Source organism: Bombus impatiens, unplaced genomic scaffold (assembly GCF_000188095.3).
Source record: "Bombus impatiens unplaced genomic scaffold, BIMP_2.2 scf_0216, whole genome shotgun sequence".
Taxonomy (NCBI): Eukaryota; Metazoa; Arthropoda; class Insecta; order Hymenoptera; family Apidae; genus Bombus; species Bombus impatiens.
The window spans coordinates 37,237-62,342 of NT_176635.1; the positions used below are offsets into that span (position 1 = coordinate 37,237).

Consider the following 25,106-nt stretch of genomic DNA (forward strand, 5'->3'; position numbering starts at 1 on the left):
GGGGGGGGGGGCAGGCAGACAAACAGACAGACGGAGTGGGAGAGAAAGATGAAGAGAGAAGGAAAAAGAAAAAGGAAAATAATTCCGTGAGAAAACATTAATGAGGCTTGAACATTCGCGGACAACGTCGAACGGGCTGAACTACTGAATCTCTGGTCCGATTTTTCAACGGTTGGGCGTCGAAGTTTGAACGAGTGGCCGTTAAAAGGAAATATTTTTCCTCATCTGGGCTTTCCCAACCACGTCAAAGGAACCTTCAGGAAAAGTGGTAAGGGAGGAAGCGGGGAACAGCGGAAGAATCCGCGAGGGGAAGTAGAGTTTTTCCAACGAATGAAATTAAACGACTCCCGGAGAAAGAGCTCGTTTAAAAGCGTATTCGCCCTGGTATTTTCGAGCGGATGAAAAAGGGGCGGGAGTGGCGGCGAGGATTTTTTTGAGGGCATGGTAAAAGGCACCACAGACAGCCGGAATGACAACCCTTCTGGTCAGGTTCAAGTTTCCTCCTTAGAATAACATCAAACCAGTGTTAAACTGCGAGAACGTGATTCGCTTGAAAAATTGTTGTTTACACAGTATAAGCGGTCGATTTGATTAATTTTGTAAGAAAGATAATTCCACGTCTTGATCTGTTTAATTCAAGAGCTAAGAAATGTTTAGCTTGCGAACTTGAACTTGCTCTTCATTATGAAGTTTGTATCTTAATCCTTCATCTGCATACTGATTGCTTTCGAATAAGTAATCTTAAGACACTTTTTCATTTTTTCCATGTTTTTCCTTAAATTTTTCTCTGCTTAAATAAATTGAGGTAACACGTGACAGTAAAAAAAATTCGTTGATACTCTGGAAACTTGGAAGAGTATACAATTATTTCGGAGGATTTTTTAGGACACAAAAACCTAAAAAGGAGACAGTATGGATTTAAACGACCCAGTATACAGACGACGTCAGTAAAGATAAGGTTGCAGAAGGAAAGTTAAGGATCTTATTAAAAGTAAAATGGTATTCAAAAATAAAGACGTTTCAAAGAAATTAGTTGAACGGCCTGTTTAATTCAAAATTCCAAATAAAATTCCAAAAGCCACAATTGATCAGATTACATTTTGAAACATTAAACATCGATGACATATCTCAAAACTGAATTTAAAACGTTTCCCAACAAAAGAATTAGTCAGTTTGATTTCAGAATATCTCAATAGCCTTGTGAAATCAAAATTCATACCATAAAAATAATATTAGACCCGTAAGGAATATTAAAATTCCAGACAGCTCTTCAATCAAATTATTACGCTTAATTCCTCGACAGGTTATGTCATTTTAATCTTTCTTCACATTACATCGTACAACGATCTGCTTCATGTAGATATATCGCTAACGAAGTTCTTTCTTTTCATTCAACTGAATGAACATCATCGCGTTGAATCATAACGAATCCGTTTTATTCTTTGCCAAGGCGAAAATCACCCGTTAAAGAACAGTCCCTAGCGAATGCTCGTTTGTTTACCGCACTTAATTTCTCTTAAGCGATAGGGAACGAGCAATTATCCAAAACGTTCTTTCCGATCCGCGCTAGAAGACGCAAACCTCACGCAGTGAAAATAATCAATCAGCGAAAATAATTGGACGATCGACGAAAACCGAGCAACATTGCCTCTTTAAATCTATGTTGCTGAATGTACTGTTCCAGCAAATGAAAGAGACCCAGCTGGCATCGAATAACAGATGTTCGTTGAACACGTTGATAGGCAAGCAATAAAAATTCGAGTTACAAAAGCTGTCGAAGTTTCGCCGAGGGTATTTAATTGCTGGAGGTAAAACAAAGCTCATCTCTTTTTTTTTTTTTTGGTTCGTGATTCTTCCTTTTATTCGTGCGATTCTTTCATTTATCGCTGAATGTTTTAAGCATGAAGCGAACTAATGAATAGAGCTGAGCGGAGAAAACGATCCGTCATAGGATAATGAGGATACTCTCTCGTTATTTATTCCAACACTTTGAAGCAGATCTACATTTTGCTGTCTTTTCTTTCGATTCAATGCTTTTTTGACTTTCGATACAGAGAAAAATCTGGTGCATAGCTGTTAATTCTTATGCAAGCAACCAACATGGAGCTGTCGTTAAATGATGACAATAAATAACAAACGAATAAATTAGTTTGAAATTTTGATATTTCAAAGGTTTGCATAAATTTCGATGTAAATATGTTCGAATAACGTGAATTCAAAGTGATTTTACACTATTTTTATTAAAAAATAACAAATTGATAGAAGCAATGTAAGAATTTATACTCGAGTACCTGGTTGTAGATATTATACTAATATTAATATTGGTTTATTTCATAAGTGTATAATACTGTTTGCGTACGCGTAAAATGGATGTGAGTTTAAATGGAAATTGTTATTATCAGAATTTTATAAAATTGAAATAGAAAACTTCAAGATAAAGAGTTATAAATAATACGGAAAGATTTCTCGCTTATCAATTGCCAACAGATAATTCTTTATTTTCATTTAGTATACGTTTCATTTAGTATCAACGATAATATTACTTATGAAATGACCTGCTATAAACGATACCATCGAAAACAACGACGTCTTTGACCAAGTAGTTCGACATCTTTTTATAAAATTTTCTTGGTAAAGGTTTCTTTCGAATGGTATAACGATCACAGATAAAATTCTTCGAAATAGTCAACGCCGTTTTATTCGATCGTTTAAGGGAGACGATGCTGTCCAAGATTATTTCACAAATGATAATCGGGATTATGACCGCTTTAAAAGTTTATGTTTAAAGTAACATGGCTTTTCTTGCTGATACTGCGACTTTCGTGACTTTAACGTCTCTCTCTATTTGCAACATTTCGCTAATGAGATACCGACTGGGATTACGAGATTGCGTTAATTCTTCTTCATTTCAGTAAGGAAAATATCTATACTTATTTTACATTCTTTTGAGCATGTTTCAAAGTTCTAAAAGTTATCTAACGATGAGATTCAATCAAATATATGTATACTTATAAATTATATAAATTATACAAGTCATTACCAATACATTAGTTTCCTTTCTATATTTACAAAGTGTTTAACTTGCAGAATAAGTATCATAGAATTTGAATATGTATTAGCATAAGTAATTCAATATTTAGAATAATTGAATCTCAGAAAAGCAATATTTCAACTTCGAAAGATAAAAGGCTATTGTTTCACAGATTTTACATCTCATTAACATTCGTATACGAATGTGTCTTGATACTTATAAGCGGTAATGTAAAAGTACATATAGTTTGTTTTTCTTGCAGTATACATAAAGCGTTCTTAGCTTTAACTCTAAAGATCTATCGCGATGATTCTATTGCTATCACACGAGAGTCAATTTCCTTCCAGAAGGAAATGTCTCTTTAAGAGGACGCTCGTAAAAAGTCACGAGGAATTTTCACAAGCGGTCGCACACAGGACTTGCGACTCTCTTTCTGTCGATGCTTGCTTATTTTTCTATTAAAAGATTCAAGGTGGACACGGTTAGTAACATTGGGTTACGAGGCCACGCTCTATACTAGTCGAATACTGTTAAATTTTAATGTAGTTATAAATAAAGCAGGCACAGGGGATGATTATCATAGGCAACTACACCCACTACCATAGCAACCGGTGCGACTATCCCACATAATAACCAACCATGTTTTACAATTTGTACCATTGTAATGTTGTTTTAATTGATGAAACATTAAATGGGTCGGTGTACTAATACGAGATTATATTATCTCGAGCTGCTAGCCACAGTTGCCAGCAACCATATCAATAACGTGGTATTTCATGATTTTTCGTTGACGATCCGAAATGATTCCATAAAGAGGCCGGTTGAAACGTTGATGCGTCATTAAAATGTGTTATGCAATTTTCGTCGTGGATAAATTGTAGGATTAATTAGCAATTCGAAACGGCTAAGTGGTAACGGCGAGAATTCCAAATGTTGTGCATTCGGAGAAAAACATCGGACCAAAGTGTGCTGTTTGAATGTTCATTAAATCTTCTTAATAGTTCGTCTATATGTTTATTATTTGCTCAAACATTTCTGTAGCGAAAATGGGAAAACGTAAAAAAACCAAGAAAAGAAAATCGAAGTAAAAAAATTTCCAGGCTGTTCCATTAATTTATCACAGAATAACTAACTCGTTATATTGTTAACGATTTTAAGCTCCATAATGCTTGACTGTTCGGTTGAAATACGTAACCAAACATTATCACTGCGAATTTATATGGATTTGTGTGAAATTAAAAAATACCAGATTTCTTTAATTGCATTTATGAAAGTCTGGTTACGCATAAATATCCGCAATGCGATTTTCGCAGACAATAACGAACGGAACAATAGAACCAGAATACAAGAAATCTTGAAAGCCAACGAATAAAGACGTTTCTATGTACATTTAATCTGTCTGCGTAGCCAGGCGAGATTCAATCTAGGAAATGTCTGTACAGGATTTATCGAGTTATACAAGCGGCCACTCTCAGCTACCCCTTTTGAATAGCGCGCGAAAGGTTCCGGTCGATTGGGTACTATCGATTCGACGATCTAGGCTGAGACTAGCGGGATACGCTGCGTCGGCTTTATTTTATTTTTCATATACAAGCTCTAGAAATCCTGTGAAAGGCAACGAGAACGCCGTTAAGACCTCAAAGTAGCCCTTTTACAGACGCAACTCTCGCTTAATGCGCCGCGACACTTCGGGCTAGTTTCACTTCGTTGGCCACGGCGATGCTTTCAGCCGTCCTGGACCATTATCCGGTACTATTAACAGCTTTATGCAAATTTTGTTTGCCACCGACCGACAATATAGACGAGAGCAAGCGGGATGGGTTCGTCGTTGGTAGTTGAATGTCATCAATGCTTGTCGGAATTTCGCGGAGAATTCGAAGATTCCGTGTTTTATAGAATACTAACCAGACTACTAACCATAATACTAATAATAAAAATGTAATATGCTTTCGTTAACAAATTGAGGATGTATTTCACGGAATGAATTGCTCTCATACCCATCTTGCACTATTACTTTTATTTCATGGGAAAATAAAATACACCGAATTAAGCTATTATACTAGCAATTCAATAATAATCAGTTTATTGACTTCTAGTTTATCAGTGTTTATAACCAGTGTATTTGTAGATAACTGTCGGCCGATCACGTCACGTGGCATACATAGAAAATTGTCAAACCGAATATAACAGTTAAGCTGCTAATTTGTAACGTGGTAGGAGGAAATTTAATATATCGAAGCAGTGTGTGTCTTGATGCAGTAGTTTTCAGAAAAGTTTATAGTAAATTTTTAAAAGTCGCCGTCTAGCCATTCTGTCCATGTAAATACATTGGCCTGGCCTAATCTTCTGTCGTAGCGCACAAGGCATGGATTTACTCCAAAGTCTTATTGATAAGACCATTAGTGAAGTCTCAAATGAAATGTACTTCCCTTTCTTTTCTTACTTATCCGTGTCTTATACTTGCCTTCTTTACCTCTCTTTTTCAAATCCAAGCTTCTGCATTCAACACCACTTCTGGAAGAGAAGAACCGCAATTTTCATAAAAAGGTATTGAAGTATTGTTTTAATTAAAAAATTTAGATAAAAGAATAGCACATGGAAGATTAAACTTGTAATCCTTTTTTGAATATCGATACTTCTCTGAAGTCACATTTCGATGTAAAATGGGAGAATACAAGCAAAATAAGATACAAGTTTCGTGAGGGGCAGAATTGAAATGCGTATGAAAACGCTTCGGCTTTTCACCGCTGTTAGATAAAATACGAAATATAAAAATTGGCAATGTATAAATTAATACGTAGTGGAATAATTGGAAACTTTAATGGAAGGAAATTTGCTTCCAGGAGGCAGGATGCGACAATGTTTGATAAACTTTTATTAAATGCCTTTTAAAAGCAACAAGTGCCGCCTCGTTTATTACCGGCGATTTATTTGGCCCCCTCTCCCGGTATACGCGAAACAATTCACTTTTTGTCCGAATGAATTTCAATAAAATTTATACGCGACGTTGCTGCCAATGCTTATTGACTCATTCGCGCAGCCGTTGAAAAAATTTCAATTAAAACGAGCCAAGATAACAACTTCACATATTGACACCCCCTTTCTACCCAGATTTCTTCACCGGAATAATTCTTTCGTTCTATTAACAACTCTTTTATTAAATGAACCATATTTATTTTAATTCTTGTGAAAAACGAACAATAATTCTTGGCGTTTTGTTTTATTATAATTGAACACCGTTGAGTGAACTCGCGAATAAACAGAATTACTGTGAACAAACTTCACTAAATACGGCTATGAACTCAACTTGATTCCCCACGGTGAACGAAAGGTGCTGTAGAACTTAAACAACTCAGCTTTACAGGGATTCAAAGACGACCGCACGTTGGAGATGATATCAGGAAACCTGAAATGGTGAATTCCATTACAAACGATTCACTGTGTTTATAATATCGACACAAACAGATTACAACTCACAGAATTCAGTGTAGAAAATTCGTAACCGATACAGTTGCGTAGTGTAAAATAAATGATTCAAGATTTCTGAAATACGGCGTGTCTACAAAACGTGGATCTTGATATAAACGATCTGATTCCAGCGGATTTGATATAGAATATCGTAGTTCTACAGAACTCGATTTTCTCGCTATCGAACTTCTAAAACTCAATATCTATGATGGCGAGAGTCAATGTGTTTTGAATAGTACGTAAAATGCCGTAGGATAGAAGCTGAGTTATCATCCCATGTTTCCAAATGTTTACAGATTTTTTACGAATTATTATGATTTTAAGATTTATTTGATGTACTTTAAGATTGAATAACTACTCATATAATATCGTGAATATAATAGTACATATAATATTACTTATTTTTTCCATTTTCACTACTCTTAACTATCCTTGAATTTCTTGCAAGACAAAGTCAAGCTTCATATTGCTTAATTTTCTTATTTATTACTCGTTCATCAACGAACTGATCGGCATTATAATCGACAGTTAATCACCAGTTAGCAAATAAATAAACTCTCAAACTATAGTTCTGATCCAAATCATTATCTTCTCCATCCCTCGTTATCCGATTCGCCCTTTGTTTCTCGTCTCGCGGCGAGACAGGCGTCAGCTCGATGTTCGTCAAACCGGCGCGATTGAACCTCTCGTCTAGCGTTAACTTGCCTTGGTTCTCGATTAAATTCTGCCGTACGCGGTGGGTACGTCGACTTGGAAACTCAGTAATCTACGCCCGGATAAGGGCTTAGCGAAACAGAGGACGAGAGCTCAAAGGGGATGGAAGAAGAAGCGGACGGCACGTCGCTTATCCGGACGTGTAATGAACTGGCCACACCGCTAGTCCGCGTTATAGTGACAAAGCAACAATTACATGCCATGGATCTAATTACACGACCTATTATTCCAGCTGTTTCTGAAATAAGCACGATCGCGGCTTTGATCATCCTCGTCACGACCCTTTCCTGACCGAAAAGTATACCAGCGATACATTTTAAAGGTCACGACAATAAAATATTTTACTATTTAGGATGTATGTTACCGGCAATGTGTAAAATGCAGGCATTTTATATAACGTCTAGAAAATCTATAGAATACCATAAGTGAAACGACAAAGTATCAAACACTCAATATTTTACACATTTCTTGGCCATCCTACGAACTGCCAAAAGGCAAATCGGTAAAGTATAAAATTTTCGTTTCAAAGACGTTTTTATAATTAATGAAGATTTTGAACTATTTTTTCTTATAAATGTAACCGACGCTCAGTCTTAGTTTCCGAGATATTCGCAAAAAGCTGTCCGTACTATTACAGTGAATTTTGCCTATAATTGTACTACCGTAGCAACGCATTTGTGAGAGTTGGTAGCTGGCCGCGGTAAGGCGACCGGCAACCAATACTAACTCATAACACATAACTGTCACGAACGCACAATTATAAGTAGAATTCACTGTAATGGCATCGACAGTGTTTGCCGAATATCTGAGAAACTAAAACCAAGCGGCGGTTATATGTATAGGATACAGTTCTTTAGTATGTTGAGTTTTACAAGATGCTTAAATTTTATCAAAATGAGTAAAGTGTATCCTTTTATGTGCAGTTCTCGTCCTTTTCTGTTATTTTTTCGGTAAGGAGATCCTGTACTTTAGTTCTTTTAGTTCTTTACTTCTTTCATTGCCATATACTTTGTTTTTGCCACATATCTACTCATTTGCCTAAACATTGCTCGTCGTTCTGTATAATGCCTAGGTATGTAGCGGCACATGAGCTAGACGACAATTCCAGTCATGTTATTGTTTTGCCTCGGAGTATCAATATCGTTAGACACATAACGTAATAATAAATAACCTCCGGGCTAAACAATATCGCCGCTACGTGCAACCGTCAAGCGAAGACGAATTTGAATTTTCCAGCTCTCCCCCGACCAGTATAAATAAACGGACGCGATCGTAAGCAGTTCAATTACAACAAGTTATCTATCAGTTATCTGTAATCAGTATCTATCGAATATCTACGAGTATCGATCAGTTATCAACGAGTTATTAACGATCTTATTTTGCGACTTATACACTGTCTTTGCGAACAGTAACTGTATTTATTTATTTAACATTTTAAATATACTTAACGGCTTCATTTTAAATATACTTAACGAGCAATCTCGTCTAATAAATCTCACGATCAACCATCTTCTACACATAAGCCTCCACAAGTATTATATATGTCGGGTTCACATTATGATTAGGGTTAGAGGCGTGAAACGAATCTTCATTTGGATTACACGTTATTGTTATGCAATAGAGAAGACATTGGCTAGTGCAAATACGACTATTACAGAATTTGACAAGTAACCGTGGTAATTAGATACTCGAGAAGCTAATGACAATGATCCTAGGTCCAATAACGAATCCGCGGTCAACGGGATAACAGAATGCGCTTTCTTCCAAAGCCCAAGTCGTACTCGACTTGCTTGGCTACGGTGCCAGTATTACTAAACTAACTCTTTGTTAAAACGTGGAATATCCGAGCGTAAAGAGACGATATGTCACTCGCTAATACGACCTCACGAGAGAATGACTTTCCGTCGCGATGATGCTGCAGAAGAAAACTATGATGGGGTCTAAGGACACGAGATCATCGGATTCGTCGAGGATAGTCTTCGTTCGGAAAGTGAGAGAAATTGACGTTGCTGTTAATTGGTCAATTTCCATATTGGTGTTTAGAAAAGGATGTTAGCCGTCCTTGAGGGAAGGTTGCTAGCGTCGTTCGTTGAAAAAATAGATCTCCCCTATCTTCCCGTCGTTGGGACAAAGACTGTTTGTCTGTTCGAAGGACTTTAAATAACTAAATCTTAATATTTACAACGGCCCTCAGGCTAGCTGAACATGTACTGTGGAGATGCGTCAGCATCTAGTAACCATCATACCCGAAGAATACGGTCTGCGTGTGGCGAGCCACGGGACAGAAACCGTTGGAATGTTTACCGTCGCGTGCCGCTACAAATATTTCTTTTAAGGAGAGCTATAGAATTACTCTATACCTTTGTTAGACAAAGCGTTCATCCTGTGACCGCGGCTACGTTCGGCGACTGATTGTCGCCTCGAGCCCAAGCTCATTATCACGAATCTCAAACAAATACAATTGGATAGAATGACGACAATTGTTTAATTATGGCTATGGTAGACTTTAGATTACAATTTTACGGATTTTCCCGAAAATTTCCAAGTTCCAAAGGGAAGGCTCCGGTGTCCTTTCATCTCCGACATATACAATGCCTAAGGAAAGTATAAAATATATTAAAATAACACAGGCGTTTCATGCTTTGCTTGAAAACGACATGCATTTTATGAACTTCCTAAACATTATATGTACAAAATGCTAGTATTTTACACATTGCCGGTAACACGCATACTACTGACTTACGAAAGTTATATTTGAATACTTGCTGTAAAAAATTTTTATCGATATATCATGCGTGTTACGTACAATATTTTGCAATTCCATTAACTCATCAAACATCTTGAAACGTTACGAATTCATTTTATTTGTTAACATGAAATCAAGACTATAGAAATTCTAAGATCACCGTGGGGTTAAAAGACAACAGAAATCACATTTGATTTGTTTAATTCAGAGTAACCGCTATGTATGAAAAAAGCAAATAAAATTTAACCCATTTTGTTAAGCTGAAACAAGATTTATGAGTCTATTGTTTAATAAATGAGTTTCTTTCGGGGTGATTATCATTGTTAGTGGAAATTGACGGTGACATTAATCTTTCCCTGTGACAGTTTTTCCGAGAAGTAATTAAAGTTTTTTACATATTCCCCATAAAAAATCATTGCGATATAAAATGAATTTTCACGGGTTGATGAATAAAGATGATCAAATAACGTTGTCTTATCGGATTCTAATGGTCGAAGTAGTTTCACGCGAGTCGAAAGTTCTCTCGGTTAAATTTGCTGCGACCCGTTCAGATAGCGGCACGAATTTTCATAATTTCCGTTCCCAAACAATTACACAGCAGTTATGAAGTATGCGCGAAGCTAGAAGCACGAAAGCTTCGTGCAGAGCAATAACGTCCGCGTTCGGGGCTTTGTGTGCTTGATTTTCCATCTAACAGAAGATACCATTGGCTAGTGTATGAACGAGTGCGCGGTTCAACTAGTGTCCTGCGGAAATTAACTTCCCCGCGATTTGACCGAGTTGAACTAAGCAAATCCCGCAACTATACTCCATTAGAATTACAACATACAGCTTCCTGCTTTTTGTACACCAAGTAGTTCCTTCTCTTTCTTTTTTCAATGCAACGCATAACGAAATTTTACGAGGGAATTTTTAAGATTTAGAGTAAACATTTCTTCTTAGTTAATTCAAATTCGTTAATATTTTAGTTGCTTTAATCAATAAAAAAATTGTAACAGGAAAAAGCAGTAGTTGAACAGCGACATGAATAATTCTGATCTTTGACTTTCTCTCTCGAGATCACTTTTTTCGAATTTTCTATATTGTTGATATTTGCTGAAGCAGAATTACATTTCTTTTTTTATGCACGAATCAGTGAATCTTTTTATTTCGTATAAAAAATAGTGTAGAAAATGACGTGGTTGTGTCCGAGAACGATTAATTTAACAGATATTTTCTCTTTGATACTGTAAAAATTATGTTATCACAAGATTATATGTAGTAAAATTTGTTGTCCTTCTATTATTATTCTAAACAGAATTTTCAGCTGAGTCTGAAATATTAACGATTTATAGAGCAATATGTAGAGAAGCATGTTCGTAAGAATAATTCTCAAGATACCAGACGCTATGATCTGAAGTACTCTCTGAAGTACGTATAGTTAAGCTTAGCAATTATTAAGCAGTTCGTACAAGTGCGAACAATTCTCCAGCGTAGAATGGAGATGACAAGCATGTTGGGGAAAATCGAGTTCGTAGTTGAAGTTTAGTTTCGAGTAAAACACGTATGTATATAAGTTCTCATAAAATTTTACAAAGAAGTTCTAATATTAATTCTTAATGTTATTACCTTGTTATTAGTTTTACCTATGATACAAATTTTTTAATTCGTATGTTGCTAACTAGTCTACTGAAATTTGACAAACAATTAGTGCAAGTTACAAATTTAGTTAACAGTAATATGTCAGGGGATTAAAACGAGTAAAGTTTTAACAAGAGAATTTTATGAGTTACAAGTCGGATAATTCTTTTACTCGATATCACACCGTAAAATTGTAAAAAATTGTTTATCAATAAAAATATACAATTTACGGCTTGTCATTTGTCGATTGACTAATATTGTTAGTACACTGCGGATATTAATGGATTTATGGGAAACTGAAAAATATACAGAAACTGGAAAATATTGCACAACAATATGTAAAAGCATAAAAAATATTCAAAGAGTAATGACAAATTTGGATTTGTATAAGCATTAAACAACAACAAACAGATGATGCAATTCAAAATTTAAGGCGTTAGCGAACATATGTAAACCTTAAATTACCATTTTCATGAAAGCGACGTTGCTCGTGATGGCAATGGCATTTCATCAAGAAGTTTAAAGTAGTGTAAGTCGACGCCAGCAGCGACAGCTAAAAGGCGTCTCGCTTATTTTCAATTTCTTCGACCACCTCCGGCTGGAACGAAAAACGGCCAACCGTGTGAGGACGTGAGACAATTTTCTTAGAAAACTTCCGTATAGTTCTCGCTATCACCAGAGGGCTGTACGTACAACTGAAACGAAGGACTATGCCATAAAGGTTGCCGTTAACTCTCTGCTCGTTCAGGAAACGATGTAGTTGCAATTTAATGCAGTCGTAAACCCGCCGGCTCAGCAAATTATTAACTTGCGTCGTAGATTATGTATCAGAGGTAACAAAAGATCCGTATCCTTTGGTCGCTTTCCGCCTTTGTGACTCTGGAACTGACCTGTCTTCTATAATCTTCAGAACGATACTTGCGCGAAACACTTTAAAATCTTTTACAAAATAACTACTTGCAAACTGTCCTACGATACAGCAAGATTAAAACGTCTTAAATAATTTTACATTTCTTTCGTCAGGCGAAATAAACTATATCAAAATAGGAATCGGAGATCAAAAAGGAAAATCTAGTATCACTTATACACGAAGTTTCTTCTTTTCATTAAGACGTTTATAAAATATGGTGACACGTGTGAAGCAGTATCGTCGTTTCCACGAAACTTTATCTCCACGTGCGAACTCTTGAGCCAAGGTTGACAGCAGTTCACTTTCTTCTGCTGAAGTTTTTCTTGCACTTGAACGAAGCCAGATCCTCTTAATGACTTGTTACTTTCTCCCCTGTATACGCAACGTGACACTAGAAAAGGTACAACTTTCGCCCCTCCTGAAAGCCATTTATCTTGTACGAAGCGCCTAAAGTAATCAAACATTGTCATCGTCTTTCTTTTTTCTTTTTTAATCTACTATATGTATGTGTTTAACATATATATTTAGACACACAAAGGAATTCAATCAAATCAGTCGATCAGAGAGTTTCGTCGCTTTTGCGGAGACACCCTTCTAATAATTAAATTTCGGTCGATTTTTGCAACGAATTAAAGTGAAATAATCGACAGGAGGGCGCATTTCGAACCTCAAACGCGGACCGGATACTGACCGCAAATATTTTCATCGTATGTTCAATCGATTTAACGAGGGTCGCGCATTCACCGGAAGCTGATGGCCCACATAGAAATACGTACAGATATACGTATAGACGATATATCGGATGTGGTCGATTTCCATAACAGAGATGGCGAATCACGTTGTAGATATTGATTATTCGATTTTTCGAGACGCTCTTCCGGACGGAATAATATTGTTCCGTGGATGAAAAAACAGTCGGGACCTGTGTCAACCGTGACACCAAGATCCATCCGCGTTTACGCAACGTATCAACGAGGACACAGGCGAAACTAGGATGGAGAAAAAACGCGTGATTTCGTTTCATAGTTCGCGGTTCGCACGATGTTTGCTACCTTGTATTTATTACATACATTTCTCGAACGCGGGTCTTTCCTTTTTTATTATTCCGTACGAATATTTCGCTTAATTAACGCGGCGAATGAAAACAGTGAAAGAAGAAAAATGAAACTCATGTTTGGAATGTTTAATTACTGAATAACATTTTAATGAAGGCTGCGACTTCGTACGGACGCCTTGGCATAATAAAATTTTAATTTCTTCGTCTTATAAAGTAAGTTAGAAATTTTTATTTTCTTTCGTTCTGGTTGCTCGTATGTGCGACGAATTATTATTGTAAAAAGGAGACCGAGAACAGAACTTCTTGTTCGAAAGAGAACAATAATTTAACAAAATTTACTATTTAGGACGGTATAACCAAGTTTGTCCTCGTGTATTTTGTAGATTTCGTGGTTTGTTTTCGAAACACGGTGGCGAGATGCGATTGCACATTTTCTTTAAATGAAATTGCCCTATTTTTCTTGTCCGAATATTCGCCACATAAAAATACTCTACGAGTATAATACAAAATAATCGCAATGAGTATTAATATATTTTACAAGAAGTAAATTTTCCAAGTGCATTCATTTTAAATAACAATGACTATTCTAACTTGTTTTAGCATATGTGCAATTAAAAGTTAATAAAATAAAACAAGAGATTTATTGTTATTCAGTGTAAGCGTGATAGAAAAATTATTATTTGTAGTAATTACAAATAGTAGTATTATGAAGATATCATTACGTATCCATAATATTAAAACACAAATCGTATGAGTTAATTTAGACTATCGTTTTTCATATGAAATCAGTAGCTATCCTAATACATATTTATGAACGATTTCCCGGAATGAATCTCTTTCTTTGACACTCCCTCGTCAAATATCGAACTTAATTCGTTACAATTGCACTATAACCAAGAGAATATCAAAGAGATATGAAGCAACGTTCATAATTGCAAAAAAGTTTGACTGACACGGAGGATAATTTTCGCAAGACCTGTTGAACGGCGTCAGTCTTCGACAGGTGCATCGGTTGGGGTTCTTAGTCGATTTTTCCCAACCGAATACACGTCACGTTCGCAACATCGATTTTCCATATCGCCCGTCGCTGGACCGAACTTTTATCACGCGATAGGAGATGAAAGTTTCGCCCGGCAAAAGTATAGGGAAGACAAAGGGTGCAGATCGATCAGCCGCCGCTCCGTTTTCGATTACGGTGGCGGCGCTTGCAAACGCCTCGCCTTCGAATGGAAAAGTTTCTAGGTGCCACGGCTCGTTTTGCGAGCAGACGGGTCAAACGGAACAGTGAATGAAATTCACGTTTGCCTCGGGATATTGTGGTTCCAAAGACCACCATTGTTCTCCCTTTATTCTGCAAAAATCAATTTCCTGCCGATTTTTCTTTGTTATTAATGTTCAAAATAAAGATAAAAGTCGTTAATACGTTCGACGGGGGAGTTGCCCTTATTCATAAGAGGTGATGTTTTATTTTCTATATTTGCAAAGTATTCAGATTATATTGTACAAGCGGATTTCAAACTCCAGAAAAAAGTACTTGCGCATTGGTATTTGAAACAATCGAATCTCGATTACTAGGTACTATTCTCGATTACTAAGGTACTATTTCTATTTTGAAAGACAAACGACTATACGTGTAGAGACTATGTATAGTGGAAGAACACGCCGAGTCACACTTTTCAGGATAATTTCGGAATTCAATTAATTCCGCATTATCGGCATTGTCATTTTATTTTCCTTGTGAAAATTCTTGCTTTTGTCCTCTTGTAAAGTTTGATATGTCATGTAAATTAACAATTTGTTATTTAATTCACACACGGCCGAGAATCCCGGTATTTAACAATAGAATGGGAATTGTATGAATTATAATTCCGGTTCATCAAATATTTACTGCAGTCTCCGGTTCGGTCGAAAATACATTAAAGAAGCTAAAATTTTAAAGCCATCACGTTCCGGCAGTGTTTTAACGAATTAATTTAGTAAAAACATTCCGTTTTAATAAATTAAAAGCACTCGACGACCAACCAATCGAATTTTCTATCGCGTTTCGTAAATTCATTCATAACCGATCATTACATATTGATACCAAGAGGAGAGCGAAAAAATAACAGCGTTTTAATTAAATTCACATGCTTCGTTGGCGAAATTTCACACATATTATTAACTTTCATTATTTATTGTTCGTTCTGTTTCGACGAACGATGTTTCTCCATCAGTCGATTGTATTTAATTTATCCAAGTTATCATTTCAATTATCCATAGCGAGGTTTTACATGAATTCGGCGAAATTTTATCGAGTTTCTCATTACGAAAATATCTGCACACCCAGACAGGATATATCGTCGATTGATCCAAGGTCAAAATTAATCGATTCCAGGTTGATTCACGATTCTGGGTCAATCGTAATAGAATTAAGGCGAATGGAGCAGGTTCAGCGAAATAAAAGAGTGAGAGAAGGAAAAGCGAATGATCGATCACTGAACGATACCTTCGTTCGACTGATATCCACCCAAAGCATCCAGCACGTGTAGAATTTAATGCGAATCCATAAAAAATGATTCCATTTGATGCGCCATTCTTCTATTCGGATAGTCTTGAAGAAAATTCAATTTACTATCAAACGGTAGATATTTCGTTATCGTAAATTATTTGTAATGATTTCCCGAAGCAATTTTTACATTTTCATTAAGGGAACCACGATAGAAATAATAGATACGAGTACTCTTTGTCTATGAAACTTTTGAAGTCTCAAGTTACAAGATATAGGTATTAAAAAATCTCCTTGCATTACAAATTTAACGATATAACAAACTGCAATTTCGTAGTAAATTTTGCGAACAAGTTATCTAATTATCTTATTGGATATAAAATTGTAAAATACGAACAACAAAGTCTATAACCTATAACTTGTAATTTATCAATCCACTAGTGTTCCTAGTTGACAAATTACTGTTCAACGATGCATAATAAGAAGATATAGAATATTTACAATTTTTTAACAATCTTGTATCAGCGCATCTTATATTAACGACAAACGAAGCTTCCCACATAAAAAATTCGTCACTTGTCACTTGTGTTCACTAGACACGTATTGGGTTGGCAACTAAGTAATCGCGGATTTTGTCATTACCGCTAATACAAAGAACGATGTATTTTATTCATTCGAAGAGACTCTCTCCCGTCTACTTACGTTATCTTCTGTGCACAGTACGACTACAATTACAATTCGCCTGTAGCGCTGCTCGTTCCTTGGTTGACCACAGCTGCTGGAGAACAATTTCCGAGACGTTAAGACGTTCCAGTAAGTTCACATTTATCGTAGAGCCAGTATGCAGCTTGGTCGTTGCGTCCCGTTCTGGTCGTCGACTGTGTCTAATCGTCGAAAATCTGGATTTATCCGCAACCACGCAACCATCCTTTCTTCCGTGTAATACCGACAGCATTTAGGTTCTAGTCGTGCGAAACAACCGACACATCGGCTCGAAATACGGGCAGTTGAATTTGCGAGAGCCTCTTCCTATGCTTCGGTCGGCCCGCGGTGTGTTTCCAACACGCCACACCGCACCGGTGTAAATAAATGCTAATTAACTCATTCTGACAATTAATTGAATTGCATAATAATTTCGTCCGTGTTTAGATTGTAGATTTAGGGGTTGTTACTTTCATTAATCGCTCTCGTAACGAGTTTATAATATTTAACATATTTATAAGGATGATAAAGATGTACTGTGTAGCATTTTTTTATCAAAAAATGATAACACGTGCTTTGAAACGGTTAATGAATTCTCAAAAAATAGTTTCCATGGCGAGTTAAAAATCAGACGAAGGTCCAATATTTATTGTAAATATAGAATAAATTGCAATAATTTGTAACACTTCGTGAAAAGAGCGTACATGGTATCTAGAAGTCGTATGTACCCTTCTGCGATTATAAGCAACGTTTATCTTTACTATCTATCAATTTATTTATTTAAAAGTTCACTAGAAACTATATCTAATTGGAAATAATAGAAAATTATGTATATTCGTAGCTATAACACCTAAAGAGGAGCATGAAGATTATTGTCTACATTCAAACATTTAAAAATAATCTTTATTTTGCCCATCATAATTAATTGTATTGAAAATGGATGTTACAAAATTCGACAAATTTTTTCGCGATGAATCCATGCGTTACTTATTTTCCTATAATTTCTTAAAATGAATTTTAAAAGCTATTCGAGTTATTTCTCATTATCGATCAATCTCTGGGTTTCATTTAATTTATAATAAATTAGTCTTAAGTGATTATGTGTCGAGGCTTCAAGTAAGGTATTGATAACGGAGAACTTCAAGAAGACATGATGCATTAACCAGTTTGGTATGACATGTTAGTGTCGCAGCTAATTGAAGTGTATGTGATCAAACAATGAGTGTAACATGCAGAAAGTCAATATCGTGTACGTAGCATCGTATACGTAAAATGACAGATTAACGTTGGAGTAGAATAATAAATTTCTCATGATATAATATAAAGACCAAAGTTGTTGAGGAAATAGGAGATTAATAATAATTTACTAGAAATGATTACGCTATTGTAATACATACAATAATTCACGTCTATCTTCATAGCGATAGGAATAGTTGTCGAGAATTTAATGCAATTATTTATTGTAAATAATATTTTTATTGAATCTATTATTTTATTGTTTGTTCTACTATGTTATTATACTTTTACACCTTCAAATTATCGTAATGAACGATACCGGTTTGGGTTGTTTAATAAATAAAATCCCTATATCATTTACTGTGAAATTTAATAAACGTTAATTAATTCTCTTCCATCTTTTTCTCTCTAATGATAGCACGGTAAATGTCTAGTTCGTTAAACGAAGAAGCATCACGTTCCATTGATTCGCAATATACCAGACCATTCACCATCCTCGTGTCACAGGCTCGAATTTACGGCGCCATATGACTCAGGAACGCAATGTTAACCCAGCAAATTGAGACAGATTGTATCCAGGTTTTCGATTCGTCATGCTCCTTGCAACGCCTTTAATCTCATGGAAATCAGATTACATCGAACCCACGTGCCGTGGCATCACCAAAAGGAAAGAACAAACACGGCACCCTGTTTTGAATATCAACATTCATCGTCGAAATTTCTATGCATGTTAAGTACAAGATAAGAAAAAAGAAACACGGTGGTCAAAGCGGATAAGCCGGTAAAGGGAAATGCACAAAATTGTTTCAAGATGCTTATTCTATCGCTATATATAACTACGTTCTATTACCGCAATTTTTATTTGCGCACGTAACATAAGGTAAAGATGAAGTTATCATAAAAATGATCGTACCAATTCTCCCTCACCTTTATCTCACATTTTTATGTAACGATCTAGCGATAACCGAAAATCATTTTCGTTTTAATTTATCTCCGTACTTTTCATCGTTCTCTCTATCGCGATTATTACGATTTTTACGAATTTCTACCGCATGATTTGCCGCATATAAATGGCCACATATTACATCGGAGAATTCTCAATCGACTGACATTCGATTCGTCTTCTATTTCGAAAGCCGATAGAAAATCGAATCTTAACGATTCTTCTTGTAGAAACAATATTGCTGGGAACACTAAACGCGGCAATTCACCAGCACTTATTGATTTCACGACAATCAGGAGCCATTATTGTCGGCATAATCCCATCATGGGCGTCGAATCACCACAGTTGGCCGGAGATTATGGAGTCTGTGTCTAAGTATCGATATGAAACTGGACATGTAGTGGGCTGCCAGTCAGTCAGGTTTGACCACTGGCTGATGGGTTCGCCGCGTAATCGTGTGTTAGCTGAATGATTGAAATTATCTTCATGACTGATGTCGAGATCCCGTTTACCAAATCTATTCTATATACTCGTGAGATCGTGCGGGCGTGCATAACAATCCAGTAACATGTCAAATATATAATTAGCATGACAAAATATGCATTAAACGTCGCGTTTATTATTAACGTCGATAGATTTCGAACGTTCCTATGGGACATAGTTTCGACCGTGAAACCGACGTACACTGCTTGTTATTGATATTCTTCGTCGGTGGATATGCATAAAATTACGCGTAAAAAATAGAAAAAATTATGCAAACGATCGCATGACGTATGTATCGTACCGATAGGTTCACGAAAATTGAAGTAAATCTAGAAATTCATTAGAAGAAATTATTGAAGGGTTTAAGAATTTGTATCATTTCCGTTAAATTGTACAAAACCCGTATTCAATATTACAATAATAATTAATTTCATCGGTTTCTGATATGATAAAATTAATCCTTTGCCTATATTTGTTATTTGTTGATCACCGCTTTTAATTAATTTTAGTATTCGTATTATTATGATATTTGTTACTATTCCACCCCATACACGTTTTAAACTATTTTACATACACATTTAGATTTATTGGACAAATTCAGTTGAAACTTTCGCAACGCAAATTGGGTTACAGTATCGACATCAGAATCGACATATAAAAATTAATCGTCGTATGAAACCAGTAAATGTTTTAATATCTGTAGACAAGACTGTATATCAAAAATTGATCGCCTGTAAAAAATGTATCAGCGTTAAAGTATTTTCGAAATTCGTGAAACACGAATGAGCGCGTTTCGAAGACCGATATCGACGCAGTGGCGCCGTTTTTCTTTTATACAGAATTTTTCATCAAGCCTGTAGGTGCTTCGATTAAAGTTGGTATCGGTTGCGCGAAAATTTCAATCGGAACACCGTGACAATCGTAGCGAAACAGCAAATAACGAAAGAAAAAAAACGGGCTTAATAAATTCGTTTTAATCGAAAATATTTAATGAAACGAGATTTATCTGAGTGTTATGCATACAGAAATTTGTCTGGTTCGATGTTGAAACATTAAATGATTCGAATTAATGACTGATATTTCGTCGAAAATATTTGGTCGCTACGTTTCTTTTTGACATTCCACTGTTTTTTTTTTCGTATCTCTTCAGTCTCGAATGCTTTCTACGAATTTATTCGGTGCCACTATGAAACAAAAGATACACACAGGCAATTGATCTAGTCCTTTGTGAACGTTGTTTTGTTACGAAAATTTTATACGTTTCAAACTGATCAGTCATCGAATGTGAATGAGAGAACGATGAGAATATATCGAACTACAATACGTAATTCAGAATTCAATATCGCAATCTCGTTTTAAAACAGAAGGCATATAACTGAGCATCTGTTTGGATTATTTCGTGAAACCTACGCGTTCTGACTTTTTACCGCGAAAATCCGCGTTGACGCGTGCTTCCACTTGTACTTGCTGACGCGCAATATTTTTAATGCGATTTACTCGCTAACGTAGTAGAAGGCACACGCTACTCGAATCTTGCTGAAATATTACAGCGTTCGAATTATCACATTTATACAATTTTTCGTAAGTTACTCCAATATAGATACTAGAATAATCCTAGCGATGTTTAATATTCGTTGTTCTTATCGTTCGTACACATGTTCTTAAAGATTGTTCAACATTTTTAGTTTTTTTTCTCTTTTTTTTATGACTGAAGGAAGAGTTGAATCGTATCGATTGAGATATTACATTGTCCTGGAAGTTTATGTTTTTGTTACCTGATGTACCTGATTATCTGACGGATTATCTACTATGCTCATTATCATTCGACCAAATTCATAAATATTCATTCATAAATATTATCACACTTACAGAAATTCAAACAAATCTTAGAAATAAATTTATAGAGAATTTATTAATATCTTTAAGAATTATTCTTTCATTTGAACTTTTAAATATACTATTTTAATCCTTTCACAATTTGTACGTTTCAACTCTCGCAGCCCGAAGAAAAGGTTATATGAAGGTTAGACAAGACTATAGCCCGTGCAAGTAGTCAGATATAGTCGTATAAATTTCACATCTTAAACATCATCATACGTAACACAATTATTCCTATAAAAAGTTAACAATACGCATTTCCTTTTTTTACATTCGATGCTAGAAATGTATGCATCTTAGCGTAAAGAAATGTTTTCTAAATTGTTCGTTCGAAATTCTTCGTCATTTTAATACCCTATCAAGGGATTGCAATCATTCTCCTATATTTTCACAGAAAATTTCCCAAATCCTTTTGTATCGATTACCTTTCACTTGAAAAGAGGAAATCTCGAGACACGAGGTAATAGCAAACAACGTGATCGAAACCACGAAGAACGATTTAACACGAATTAGCCGTAGATCTCGAGCAGCCGGGCGGGATAAATTCAAACTTCTGTTTCTTTTATTGGCGTTCACTCGCACGTCGTTGAATTTCTACCGGAAGAAAGCGATTTCACCGGCGAGAAATTGTCCAATCTCGTCGAAGCTTCTGCCTTCCATCGCGATCTCGACCAATCTTTCGCCGGCACGCTCGAGCGAGTTCGAAAGTCGTCGTCGTCGTCGTCGTCGTCGTCGTCTTCCTCGGCTGAAACGACGTCGAAACGCTTGCGAGAGAAAGCGATCGTTCCCCGGTGTTTCGTCGAATGAAAATTCGTTCGCGTCGCCACGAAACGATCCCGTGTTTCACGCTGCCGGAATTTAATTAGAAACGTCGACGTCGGCTTTGTCAGACGAGGGTTGGGGACCTTTTCCTGCCTGCAACTTCCGATCAAATGTAAATGCAGGCAACTTGATTTTTCGTCGCTCTAGTTTGCTGAATTTGAACGAAGTGGAAGGACACGTTTGTATGACGTGTAAAATTGTATTTACGCTATGTGACAATATTAAAGGGTTGCTAACTGTATGTTTTCTTAAGGGAATTGTCGATTTTTCAACTACCATAACTTTGCTGCATTCTATGATTTATCCAAGTCCCATAACTCACAATCAATATAGGTAATCGAAACACTTCTGATAATTGAAGAGAAATTGATCTTGCTATTCATGGAATATTAATATCCCATTCACGAAACAATCAATTCGATTGTCCTTCGATTCGTATTGATCATCCTGACGTGAGTCGATTACTCTGCCTTTGATTGAATTGTTTTCGACGTTCATCGCGTCTACTTCAAAAGTTCGTAATTGTCAGATGGCTGATATACGGATGCAAAACTGGGAATCGAATTGCAAACTGCAGAATTACGATATCGTAAAATTTGATGTTCTAGTTAACCTACTTTACGGCTACTCTACTTTTCATTTTGTTCCTCACAATTGTAAGGATATATGTTCACTGAAAAATTTCGTTCTCAGCCACTTTTCTCACAGCGAAAATTTAATTTCTAAGAAACTCATAATTGAAATGAAACCACAATCTACCCAGTTTCCTTTATGCTATTTATAAACAACGCCCGAATAACAGTCCCTGAGACGCAACAAGATTCGCACTTTATATTCACCAAGATACCAACAGGCTGGCAAACTAGAGCGGTAATCTCATAGCGGTCTTTAGAAATATTAAACGGCAAACATTATTTTGAAATTATGTTATTTCCTTATTATCTTATGCTTGTCCAATCTTTCCGAAATTAAAAAAAAAAACTTTATAATCTGCCAGTAATGACTCCGGTAAAATAGTTGAATGGTACGTCACGTTTTCTGTTGTTGTCAGGTGCAATCTTTCATGCAGGCGATGAGGAGCACATAGCTGCGTTTCAATCGGCGATATACAAGACGAAATTCGAGCACGTCGCACCCGCATTCGAGCTGGAGTTCATCATAAAGCAGGTAGAGGTTAATACCGACAGCTTCAGGACCGCCGCTGCTGGTTTGTATGAATACTCAATACATATATCATATATATATATATATATATATACATATATGTATATATATGCACATACTAGCCATACTGCTCATAGGTATTTCCTAATCTCCGATCACCTAAGCTGTTTAAAGGGTTAGGAAATTGACAAAAAAATTAAATTAAATCAAATTAGATTAAGAATTTTCTAATAATTATGCACACGAACTAATAAGTTTTTAGCTGTTTCTTTAATAGAATATTCGGTTTATATTGATTTATTTCAATATTAAATACTCTACGATTAAAACACGATTGAAACATAAAAATTCAAAGATTGAAACAGGACTAATGAAACTTTGTATTTTTTGTAAGGTACAAATTTTTAATTACACAATTTGGCATCAAATATTTTCTTTATTGTCAAATAAAGTGATTAAATTTGGTACAAATATTTTCGTATATAGAACCACTTGCTATCAAATAGCTACTCCTACTCAATTGGAAATTAGTTAAATTCGCATATACTAGGATTTGAAATTTCAAACTCGATTTTCTCATAAACTGAGTCTCCATTACCCCCGATTTTTGCTTTATTCCAAGTCATATAGAATCTCCCTGACTCAACCACAAATTATGAGTCATGCTTTATAATAACTGCCCTAATAGGAAGACTTTTATGTACTTTTATGTACTTTTATGTACAAATGGAAGTACATTTACTACGAATCGTTTTTATTTTACATTCGAGATAGCCGCGTGGCAAAATCAGCTGACTAGAAAGGTTCAAAGCTGCTAATGAACCAATTAACAAGCGAACATATACGACCGATCGATCGCGAGAAATTTAAACGTTTAATTCCAGTTAATTGCAGAGGAAACGCGACGAGCATCGTCGATGCTAAACGAACAGAATCTAACGAGTAAGATAGTCTACGATTTTCTTGCGATCGAACTCCTTGAATCCGATCGACGCGATAAATTTCACGTTAAATCCTGTCGTGAAGAGAACTGATCGAGAGGTGGAGCAATAATAAAGCGTAATTGGACGTCTGTGCCTCGCGATGCAACTCGATATTTAAATAGTTTCTCTCTTTTTTGTTGTCTCCTTGAAATTGAAACGCGTAATAAGATTATTTTTAATACGATCGTATCTCTCGAGCACCGCTCTTTTTATATCGAAGTACTCGAAGAATAAGATATTAATTAACTTTCGTTTGAAATTATACACATTTTCAAAGTCATTGAATTAGGACCAAAAGTTTCAGAGTATTTCATGTTTCTTAACAAAATTCAGTGGATTCTAATACAAAAATTCATTAATTACTAAAGTATTGTATACAAAACGTCATTTATAAATGTTACGATATTAAGATAGAAAATGAATCGAGTCTTAAAGATAATTAGGAAATTATTAAAATTCATATATTCAGTATAATAATATTACCCTTATTTTGTTTTCTACCATTATTTTATTTTTTTCCTCATTTTTGTGCCGTGCTTACAAAATGTAAAATTTCTACGCATACTCTTGAAATGACCAGGATTTAACCTGATCAAAATTTATCAAATCTCGAGCATCATGGTTATCGCGTTCCCTCGAATAGCAACTTACGTAGTGGTCTTCGTCCCGCAGCCAATTCCAAGATAGCCTCGTTCGTGCACTTTACAAGATGCAATTTGGTGAACCGGACAAGCCGAGGTAACACGCTTTAACATTGCAGCCTGTGAGCTTTTGGAGGAGGGTGTGGCAGCAATCTTCGGTCCTTCGAGTTCGTACACTTACGGAATTGTCGCAAGCATCGCGGCACGGTTCGACGTGCCGCAC

At 35.9% G+C, this 25,106-nt stretch overlaps 1 protein-coding gene across 1 annotated transcript in view; it reads left to right on the forward strand.

Moving 5' to 3' along the window:
• The window catches only part of LOC100743662 (glutamate receptor ionotropic, kainate 2-like), a 75,364-nt gene that overhangs the window by 26,936 nt on the left and 23,322 nt on the right, over window positions 1-25,106 (forward strand). The window contains exons 3-4 of the mRNA XM_012383371.3: window positions 23,147-23,302; window positions 25,003-25,100. Of these exons, the coding sequence (XP_012238794.1) occupies window positions 23,147-23,302; window positions 25,003-25,100 (254 nt within the window). The remainder of the gene's footprint in view (window positions 1-23,146; window positions 23,303-25,002; window positions 25,101-25,106) is intronic.